The 11,448-nt window shown below is 41.0% G+C and overlaps 1 protein-coding gene across 1 annotated transcript; it reads right to left on the bottom strand.

The window, feature by feature from the left end:
- Positions 1 to 7,034: 7,034 nt before the first annotated feature.
- Positions 7,035 to 8,510, bottom strand: LOC120111069. Its single transcript, XM_039127445.1, has 3 exons — positions 8,475 to 8,510; positions 8,311 to 8,386; positions 7,035 to 8,218 (listed from the first exon to the last, which is right to left on the bottom strand). The coding sequence occupies exons 2-3, from the start codon at positions 8,318 to 8,320 to the stop codon at positions 7,194 to 7,196; spliced, it is 1,035 nt and encodes a 344-aa protein (XP_038983373.1). The 5' UTR covers positions 8,321 to 8,386; positions 8,475 to 8,510; the 3' UTR covers positions 7,035 to 7,193.
- Between the last annotated feature and the right edge of the window lie 2,938 nt (positions 8,511 to 11,448).

An 11,448-nucleotide genomic window follows, 5' to 3' on the forward strand; every position in this document is an offset into this window, starting at 1 on the left:
GAGCCAAAATTACTAATACTTATAGATAATGCCGGCATATAAATATAGAAATAGCCAACTTTTTCTGAATTGTTCTCTCTTCTGAGAGAAGGCCACCCGTCCCCTTCCCTATTTTTGATTTTCCCTCGTGCTCTCTTGTATCTTTCTCTCTCTTCGTATAATTTGAGTGGATCCCAACAGTGGGTCCTTGCTTCTCTCTTTAGTGTATGTGTTGCTCCAGCTGAAGGTTCTCGACTTCTCGCCTCTCTCTCTCTCTCTCTCTCTCTCTCTCCCCTAGTCGACTCCAATAAAGGGCCCTTTCCCAATCCGGCAACCATTTATCATGTCAGCATTCGCTCTTGCTTTGCCCTGACCGGACCATTCTCTTCTAGTCGACACTATCAAATCTAGATCATGTAATACAACTTATGACTACTTAGATCCTGCTTAGATATTTCTTTAAGATTGGATTGAAAATTCTATGGAAACCGAGCATATTGGTCCATCTAATTCACATTTTCTAAGGGCCTTCCTAAATCCCAGCTCAAATTCTAATTTTGGGCTGCAGAAAAAAAAAATCCATCAAATTTGGGCTGGAAGGTAATTAGTTGATAGAGTCATATTTAAATAAATAGCCTAATTTAGAAATTCTATAAAATTTTCAATATAACTCTCTAGAAATATCTAAATATATTTTTATTTTATAAAACAAATCAAATAGTTCTCAATTGCAATGCACAAAAAATTATCTTTCACAATAGGTGCACCAAATAGCCGTGCATGCAGCTAATGGATCTCATTCATCAAGCCTATCTCTTATTGTACCATCATAGAAATTATTGATGGTAATTAGCTACATGCATAGCCATATTGGTGCATGCAGTGTAGAAATAATCTCACTCGCATGGACAATGTTGGTTAGTTTAAAGATGACTCCAATAAAATGGAGCTAATTTAACCACTCTCCGCGACACAGCAACTGGATTACATAATTTTAATTAAAATAGTAATTTAATAAATTAATAAAGAGAAAAAACTATAACGTCCGGGCTGGTACCCGTGGTCGGCATGGTTGGAAAAAAAAAAACTATAACGAAGGAAAAAAAAAACTTTATCCATGAGTAGGAATGCAAATGGATTGGATCGGATCGGGTCAAATTCTGAGTGACCCCAACTCAGTTGAAGATCAAGTCGGATCGGATCAGATCTATGCTTATAATTTTTGGTCCAACGAATCATTTGGATTGAACCGGGTTTAGTCAGATTCGGATAAAAGAATTTGGATAAACCTAATTTGGTCATATCATAATTCTGAGGTGCTGGGCGACCCATGACCTGAAAGACTTGCAATTGACCTCTAGTCAGAACGGATGACCCATGACTTCTAGCTAAGTCGGTCTACGGGCCAAATTTCATATCACACTATTTTTTATCTATATGACTGATTGGACGGAACTTGGTGTCTCCCTGCTCCCCTCTCCGAAGGACAAAAAATATCCGAGACCTTCTTCCAAAATCCAATTCCATTGCAGAAAACTGGCACATGACCCATATTTAGTTCAGTGTTCCCTCACCTCCTCCCTTGAAAAGTTAAAAGTGGTGGTAAAGAGGCTTGCGGGCCGCCGGCGAGGTCGTTCGCAGGTCATTCTGCGGTGCTGGTGGTGGTGATGGTGATGGTGGTCCTTCTCGTTTCTTCTCATTTATCTTCTCTTTTTCATTTTTCAAAGAGGCTGTGATGATTCGTCTGATTGGCGCGGGAACCTCTGTGTGAAGAAGTGCTTTCTTTCTTTCTTTCTTTCTTTGTTTTCTTGGACGGCAGGGCAAACTTGGAGGGCCTGCTGGTGCGCAGGCAACCGTTTGCAGCCGCTTCTTGCTTTCTGGCACAGACTGACACGATGGTGAATATAATGATGGATCTGAGCCTCTTTTCTTCCTCTTTTCCTCCTTCCTTCGCTATTTTTCTTGAATCAGTTGGTTTTCCTCTTTTGCTAATTTGTCCATCGTTTTTCGCATTTATTTGATGCCGCATTTTGAAGGGGGCGCGAGTTAAATCTTTGGAATCCTGCCAATAATTGATATGATAGTATAGCGGGTGAAGAATGAATTGGGGCATAGATTGCATCTAGGGGTCTAATTACTTGTTGATGCTATTCTGGTTGGTATTTATGCGGAACTATTAATTCAATACTTTCTTTGGTGTTATAGTGTTTTTTTTCCTCAGAATGAACTTTGAAGAGGAATCTGCCTCCCCTCAAGCTTGCGAAATGAATATGCATTCACAGGCCGCTACATTTTTATGTTCAGATTTATTTATAATGTTTAGCCATGGGCAAGGTAGATTATTTCTCTACATTTTTTTTTTTTTCAGACTGAATGTCCAGCGTTTCTATGCTTGCTATTAGGTTGTAATGAGTCGCCTATCTTATTAATGCTTTAAAAGTTGGGAGAACATCTGGTGTAGAGTAATCTGTATGCTAGAAGAAGGGTGTAAATGTTAACTCACTACTTGACACCCAATGCTTATGATGTTAGAGAGTGGGTCAACAATGTATATCAGGCCTTAGCACCCCTCCTGCTTCGTGTGGGCCTAGACCATTCACATGGAGAAATAAAGAGGACAGGAAACAACTCTGGATGACAATTAGGAAGAAATGAAGATAAAAAATGATTGAAGATGAGAACAAGTGAATCAAATAAATTGTTGACTTCAAAGGGATTTGAATGTACGACCTTCACCAATCTTGGCTTGGGTATCATGTTGAATAACCACTTGATCCAAAAGCTTAAGCTACTACGAAATAGGTCAACATTGTAAGCCAGGCTGTAACAGTAAAATCTAGTCTCTGGTGGTTGGCATATTTTTCTGGTTGCAACTCCTTTTACAGCCCCACTGGGAAGAAATCACAACAATAAGGTTATGGGGAAGATCTTTATTGGCTGAGAATTTTTTTCGGTTCCTTCCAGTTTCCTGTGGGTTGTCAGTTTCATTTGGTGAGAAAATCTCACTCTATTGTTCTTTCTTTCATTCGTTTTTTTTTTTTTTCTGGGAGGAGGAAGGGAGGTGCTGATCAAGATGCCCCTTGTAGAGGTTCCGCTACGCATCATCCTCTCCATGTCTGGGTCGACTGCAGAGGTTGTTATGTGGTTTTGTGATGGTGAATTTTAAAGCTGCATGCTTGATATAATGGTGTGCCAAACTTTGATGGTCTGTTGATCCATTGGCAACCAGCTGCAGGCTTTGGGGAATCACATTAGTAAAGCTTAAATGAATTATTTGCAAGCTGCTCACTTTTGGCTCAACAGGTGCATGCTTAATTAGTCAACATGCCAAGGTTGTTCATGAGGTTTGTGCTCAAAATAGCTTTTAGCGAAACATTAGGTTTGTCCTTGTCCTTTGAACTCTTACTTCATATGATATTGATTTAATGAGCAAAACATTGAGATGCATCTTCTCTTAAATTTCATGACTATGTCTTTTTATTCTTTCTGATGATTTATATTTAATATCAAGGTTCTACAAATCTTTACATTTTTGTGGTAGCTTTTACAATTATATTCTTAGAAATATTTGAGGACATTCAAGTTGCTATAGAACTTCTTATAAACTGGCTGTTCCAATTTCTAACCCTTTGTCCCCATCCTCTCTTTTTCCAAGTGCACTACGCATGCTCGATGCTAGATCTGTCCACAGAAATAGATATCCTGAGTTCTGTGGTTGTTCTCAGGCTTATGATAATGCTTTTGGGTGAGTTTGCCTTGTTTGGAGTGCTGTCCCATCTCCTAAGTCCATGATTTTCTCTTTATCATGTGACCACCATCTCTATTACATCTTCAGTCCCATCCAATTAGGTCACAAGTTTTCTAGGCCAACAGAAGATGCATTGTCTCAAAACTTCACTTATCAGCCATCCATCAAATGCTCTTTCCTCTTCAGCTAGTCACATATGTAACTTGTTGAGTTAGTTTATGCATCTCTCATAGCAGGCTGCATTGTGATGGTCTGATATTTGGCAGGCAAATATTGCAGCCTATCAATGACTCAATCAATGTCTGATAAATTGGAAATGCTGAGCCTCCCCTTGATTCCCCTTTCTCCTTTCCCTCTCTTCCAATTCTTCTTTCTTTAAAAAAATTAATTCTGCTTAAATGTTTTTCTTTACACTAAGGTTTTACAAGTTTATTTTTGCCAGGGATGTTCGTGTAATGCTTGGCATCTCATATAACATATACTACTCCTTTCTCCTTTTTCTACTACCAGTACTCTCCCTTGACCTGATGTCTTGGAACTAAGGTTTTGGCAATTCCTTTTCATGGTTTTTGCTGTCTTTTTCCTCTCATTTTATAGTATTAGATGCTACTAAATTAATATTTTGTCATTTTTTCAAAACTAAAGAATATGAAAACTTACACAAAACATAGCAGTATTTTATATACTGCTGCTTTCAATTATCCTTGCCTAAAGGGTCGAGTGGTGGAAAGAGGTTGCTCCCTGCTTTCAAGTATGAAGAACCTCAGAGATAGATATTCGAGGCCTTGTTGTTACCAACAGGTTGCCTACTTGTGCTCTAGAACTTTTATATTCTCTCTGCTGCTGCTGTTTCATCTTCTTCAGTTTTTATATTCTTGTGGTTACATAGATGGTAGATGTAATGATGAGGTTAAACAAACAAACCTTAGGTTGCTGCACTTTTGATTTGTGTCTCCAAAAGAGAGCATTATCATACGTGCAAATCCTTTGCAACTCAGTAGAAAATTCCCACAATTAAAGTGTGTGGCAGATTTTTATTGGCTTTGTTAATCTGGATGTCATTCCATGCCCTTGGCTTTGTCATATCAAATTCCACCAGTGAAGTTCTTGCCAGAGAAGAGTCAGCCATTCAGGCACATGGACCTTCATCCCAGGAGTGGATTGCTTGGATGGTATTTTGTCACATTTGGGAAATCCTCAGTTGGTTTGTCAGATGAGAAAGCTGCTCATCAGCAACTTGTTTTCAGCTTTATGTTTCACGTAGTGAGTGCTTACTCAAATCAATAAGTTCTCATTGCTTCAGATGATCTACTGTTCTGCAAGCAACTGTTTGCAGCCATTTGTTGTACGGGTGCAAAGGACCACAGTACTTCCTGATAAATGTTAAATCTGGACTTGAGATTTTTCTTTTGATTGGAAGGGAGTATGAACCACATGGGATGTGGACTTACTGTTATTCTCCCTCTTTTGCACATTATTAAGGATTTATTACTTTTTTTCCTTTAAGATTTTGTTTTTAAGGATTTATTATTTTTTTAGTTTTACGTTCCTTTACTTTGTTGCCACATAAAGAGCCATATTTCATCTGGAGGCCACAGATGAATCCATACCTTATAGTGGTGGATGAGGGATTATGTCAGAAGAAACTTGGATCGTCTTGGATCTTGCATACTCAAAAGCTCATTTAGTTCATTCAGTGGTGGGAGTTTTGGGATTGGCTATGTGATAGCAGGGAAATGGGATGACATTTCTTTAAGTTATTTTTGAATTATTTTCTTGCAGAATTAATTTTATCTTGCTTTGATGAGAAAACTAAAGCCTGTTTGCAGATAACCATTGTAGTGGCAGGTGGAGGTGTGACATGTGTATAAGCTTTCTTTCAATCATTCTTAAATTATTTTCCTTATAGACTTAAGTTTATGCTGCTTTGAGAAAATTAAAGCCTTATACAGGTAAGCATTATGGTGGCTAGTGGACAAATGTCAATGTTAAATTATCTCATCAGTTCCATGGCTGCCTTTAATTTCTCAATTCATGCCAATCGCCCTTTTACTGCTATCTTTGTTTTTCCCTCTACCTCTGCATTATCTACTTCCATTTCCAATATGATAACAAAATTCTCCAAATTATTGAATAATTCTTAAATTATTCTTTCTGTTGGCCAAGTGTTTATTGAAATTATTCTGCATATCCAAGCTAATAATTTATTACTCAAGTGCTCCTGAATTTTTTATATATTTCATGATCTACTCATGAATTATTCAAGAAGCAATCATGAGGTTACAAGTTAGCAATCCTATATGTCGCTATTGCCTGTGGTCATGCTACTGTAGTATACTGTTTTGGGCTCTACCATTATTGCTTCTACTTGATGAATTGTATAGGTATTGTTTGTTATACATTATCTTTGTAAATTTCCTTTTTCCATTATCCAAGTTCAGCATGTTTCTGAATTTTGAATTTTGTCACTATTTGAATTGTCTTAAACACTGACCTCATGACTATGATTTGTTACTACAGTTTTCTGCTCGAGCAATGCTATGCAGGCACATTGCTTTTCAGATACTTTGGCTAATCTAACCTTTCACCAATGAAGTTCTTGCCAGAGAAGAGCCAGCCATTGAGGCACATGGACCTTCATCCCAAGAGTGGATTACTTGGATGGTGTTTATGTCACCAGAAGTTTGATATAGTTAACCATGCCATTAATCTTCGTTCTTGTTTCCTTATTCTAACATTTCGATGGAGGCAGGGATGATTTTCCGGCTGAAGCTTTTATGCTTCAAGCACTGAATTTTCATGAATGCACTTTCTCCCAATACTCGTTTTAGAGAGAGGAAACTGTAGGTGGCCATACTCTTGTAGTTGTTGCACAGTAATTGGATGCCCTGGTGCACCACTGGCAACCATTGCAACTTTCATAGATTATGCACACAGTTTGACAATTGGGAATCCTGAGTCCCTCCACTCTGATGTTGCAACAGTCTAGTAATCGGGCAAACCTGCCCCACCTCCCTTCATTTTTTATTTTATTTTATTTTATTTTATTTTGAGAATACAGTGGTTAGTCATGACCAAGGTCCGCGGTACCGGTCCGGTCCGGCGTACCGGTCGCCGGCCGGACCGGTACGGTACCGGTCCGCACCGGTACCGTACCGGTCCGGACCGGTACGGTACCGGTCCGGACCGGTACGGTACCGGCCGGGCTCCACGAGTCAGACTTTTTTTTTTTTTTAAATGTTGTCTCTGTTGGATCTTAAATTAAATGAAAATTGATGTTTTTTTATTACTTTTTTCATGATTTTTGATATTTTCATATTTAAATTTAGGGTTGAAATTTGAAACATATATGATGCATGATTGCATGTTACGTTTTCCTCCCGTTCGAAATGATAAAATCATACACATAAAATATCTTCGAATTAAGATACAATCATTTACATACATTTAAAGTACTCTAGGATATCTAAAATCGGGACGAGTGCCGATGGCTCTCGTAGATATCTGGATCATAAGTATAATCAGGAGGAGGCAAATCAACCCAATCAGAAGGAACACGCGCCAGGTTATAAGAACTGTCGGATCTCTCGCTCACGCTCTGGCTCTGAGAGGTGTCCTCTGATTGTGTAGGGGCCCATCCAAATATGGCGGAAGCAAAATCCAATGCACCATATCCGTATTCGTCAGGCTGAGGCTGTGGATAATAGAATCCGTATCCGTATGTCCTCGGATCTGCAGTCGTATCCTGTCTTCCTGAACGACCTCGAGGAGCCCGTCTTCTATATCCAATAATATCCTCACGATCTCTATCAGGTGGTCGACCGTGGTCCGTATCCTGTGTAGCACCCATAAATTGGGACTCACCGGTGAAATAAAGACCACCCTCCGGCTGTGTCTCATGAGTACCATACTGTCCTCCGCTCCCTCCATGGCTAGAAGATCCATCACCACCAGAACCTTCATCGCTACTAGTCCAAGTCTCTTCCTCGACACTCTCCATTGGGATTCTTTGTTTTCCTTTCCTGGCCCTCTCTGTCTGGCTCCCCTGTGCCTGCGGCTGATCAGCTCTGGGAGTGCGTGGAATATTGCGCTCAGCCCATTGCTCTGGATCGACCCCAGCTTCGGTGGCTATGAAGGTAGCTGGTCGTGGAGGCGATCCTGGCTCGTCAAGCTCGGGCTCCTGCTGCTGGCCTACAAGCCAGCCGAGTAGTGGATCATCGTCATCAGCGGTGAAGGACCCGTAAATCGGATCTGTATACTTGAGCTCCACTTCCTCCTGGATGCACTTTAGCCTCAACCGCAAATTGTAATGCACATAAACAAGGTCGTTGAGGCGCTTTTGCGTCAAACGGTTTCTTTGTTTGCTGTGGATAAGGGCGAAGGTGGACCAATTGCGCTCACATCCACTAGAGGAGACTGTTTGGGAGAGGATCCGGATAGCTATCCGCTTTAGATTTCTCGCGGATCCGCCAAAATGCACCCACCATTCAGCTGCAAAAATATTTATGAAGATTACATATATGATAGTTCCATAATAGTAACTAAGTAACACCAGGTGAATGTTTTGCTGATGTGTCACGTACCTGGATTCATATTGTGTTTGCTGACGACAGCCGCTCGTTGGCCAAAACTGTAGCTGCCCTCTCTAAATAATTTGCTCTGTGAAAAATAAGCATAAGAAAACCATGTTAATAATTGAAGATGCTGATATACTTACACATGCTAGTAATTACTAAATCATAATTACCTCTTCAAGACATAGGGCCGCTTTTTCTGGATCTGCCTCCATCTTGTAAATCACATTACGCAAAGCATCCAGAAGTGTTTCATCCATACCAATTCCATCTATGCTGTACTGAAACCGGGGGTTTAGGTAGTATGCTGCACATATACGAGACTATCTTAGCATAATTATATAATTATATCCATCACTATAATTGTCACTATAATTATATCTTAGTTTACCTGCTAGATGTAATTCCGTACCCATTTGCGCTCCCCACCTTTGCTCAATGATGTTGATGTATGACCGGCCATGTGCTGGATCTGCCTCCATAATCTGATCCTTTGCCTTGACCATCATGTGATACAAAAATCCCATCTGGGGGTAGATCTCGCTATCTACGGCCCGCAGCACTTCATATAATGGTTTGATAGCCTTGACTATTGTAGTAGCCCGCTGCCAGAATGGTTGTCTCGTCACCAAGTCTTCTATCTTGCTCCCTTCAGAGCCGGCATAAGAATATCTACTATCATACCACTCCGGACTGGCAAACATCTGACGTAAGGCTCCTCTCTTCTCGAGTATGCTATCAAGTGCGATGAAGTTGGTAGCAAACCGTGTGACTCCTGGTCTCAGAATCTCTCCCCCTGCATACTTTCTCATCAATGAAAGAACCCAGTTATGGTTATAAATATACCTCGTAATGCGTTGGGCTGTCTCCACCGTTTGTTGCACCCTACGGATCTTTCCAATGTCCATCAACATAAGATCGATACAATGTGCAGCACATGGGGTCCAGAAAATATGTGGCCGCCGCTCCATCAAGACTTGCCCGGCAGCCTTATATTGCGGCCCATTATCAGTGACGACCTGCACGACATTCTCCTCTCCTACCAGATCAATCACATCCTCCATAAGTTTCAGCATGTACGAGGTGTTGTGCACAGAAGCCGAAGCATCAATCGACTTGTGGAAGAAGGTCTTAGCATCACAGTATGTCAGGAAGTTGATGATGCTCCGCCTGGTCGGACCGGTCCAACCATCGCACATGATGGTTAGTCCATATATGGGCCACTTGCTCTTGTAGGAGTCAATCCAATTCTCCAGCTCCTCCTTATTGTTGTCAAGAAGCTCACCGTATATATCCTTCGGGCCTGGAGGAGCTACACCGGGACCGACAGCTTGTATGGCGGCAATGGCAGACCTGTAGTATGTATTGTCTGCCACATTCGCTGGGATGTGGCTGAAGTGAAACCAGGATCCAATAGCTCGCCACATAGTTTTCTTCTTATCCTTCATCCACATTGTGTCTACCCTCTGCTGCCTTGAATCTCTACTGGGGAGAGCATGCGGATCTACATCATGAATTGTCGCTCCTTCTGCAACTCCTCTAGATGACTTCTTTCGGCTACCAAAACCGCCCAGCATAGATGCAATCCGGCCACGTTCTTTGCCGACGCCCTCCCTTACTGAAGTTGTCCTCAAGAACTCTGGATCTTGTCTAGTGCTTCGAGAACCGCCGCCCGACTCGTATGCAGAGGGCCCAAATCGAGCTCTATGCCTGGCCACCTCCTCCTACTGCCACTGATCATCCAGGCTTGCATGCATGGCCGCCTGAATATCTGCCTCCTCCTCATCTAGATCCTCGACCTCCTCTGGCTCCCTAGAGTGATAGGAAGGTGGCTCTGCCGCTTGGCGATCGACCTCCGCCCTCTTCTTGGAAGCCACCTCCTTCGCTTCTTTGGCCTCAGCAAGATTCTGCCTCATCAGCACACGAATCTCGTTAGGACAATTTCGGCACGTAGCAACCTCACCGGAATTTCCGGCTAAGTGTTGCTTCAACCTGGTTACCCCTCCTCCCTTGAAAACCTTGTCGCAAAACTTGCATTGAAACTGGTGTAATTTATAAACTATTTTTTTTAAATAAATTATTAACAAAATTAATGAAATAATATAGGATAAAAAAACCGCACCTTAAATAGTCTCCGCTGGATTTTTTGGGCAGGACCTCCTCCTCGCTATCTCTCAAATCTTTCCGTCTCCGCACCTTAAATAGAACCCATTTCTATCATAAAAGGACAACTTATCAAAAAATTAAGCTAATAAAGTAAATTTTTGCATTATCTTATTATTTAAGTAATTTATAAATTATTTTTTTTAAATAAATTATTAACAAAATTAATGAAATAATATAGGATAAAAAAACCGCACCTTAAATAGTCTCCGCTGGATTTTTTGGGCAGGACCTCCTCCTCGCTATCTCTCAAATCTTTCCGTCTCCGCACCTTAAATAGAACCCATTTCTATCATAAAAGGACAACTTATCAAAAAATTAAGCTAATAAAGTAAATTTTTGCATTATCTTATTATTTAAGTAATTTATAAACTATTTTTTTTAAATAAATTATTAACAAAATTAATGAAATAATATAGGATAAAAAAACCGCACCTTAAATAGTCTCCGCTGGATTTTTTGGGCAGGACCTCCTCCTCGCTATCTCTCAAATCTTTCCGTCTCCGCACCTTAACTAGAACCTCTCAAGTCTCAACCTCAAATTGTTTGGGAAAGAAGTGAGCCTCGTTCGGTTTTTATAACCGAACGAGAGGCTTAAGTTAATCCCAGATTAACAGAAAATCCCAGCTTAGTAATGTTAAATTCGTACGGAAAGAAGTGGCCGGTCGGCCGCTTCTTGGTTTTTAATGGGAAGGAGTGGCCTCCGGCCACTCCTTTTCCTATTAAAAAAAGGGAGAAAGCTGTGGCCTGTCGGCCACAGCAATTTTTTATTTTTTTTTTTTCATTGAAAGAAGTGGCCGGTTGGCCACTTCCTTCACAAAACCACGCGCGGCGCGTGGTTTTTGAAACCACGCGCCGCGGTGGTTTTGGGAACCACAACGCCTCGCTGTGGTTCCCCGAAAAAAAAAAAAAAAATTGAAAGAAGTGGCCCCGTGGGCCACTTCTCCCTAAAACCACGCGCGGCGCGTGGTTTTTGAAACCACG

The sequence above is a fragment of the Phoenix dactylifera genome, chromosome 6 (assembly GCF_009389715.1).
Source record: "Phoenix dactylifera cultivar Barhee BC4 chromosome 6, palm_55x_up_171113_PBpolish2nd_filt_p, whole genome shotgun sequence".
NCBI lineage: Eukaryota > Viridiplantae > Streptophyta > Magnoliopsida > Arecales > Arecaceae > Phoenix > Phoenix dactylifera.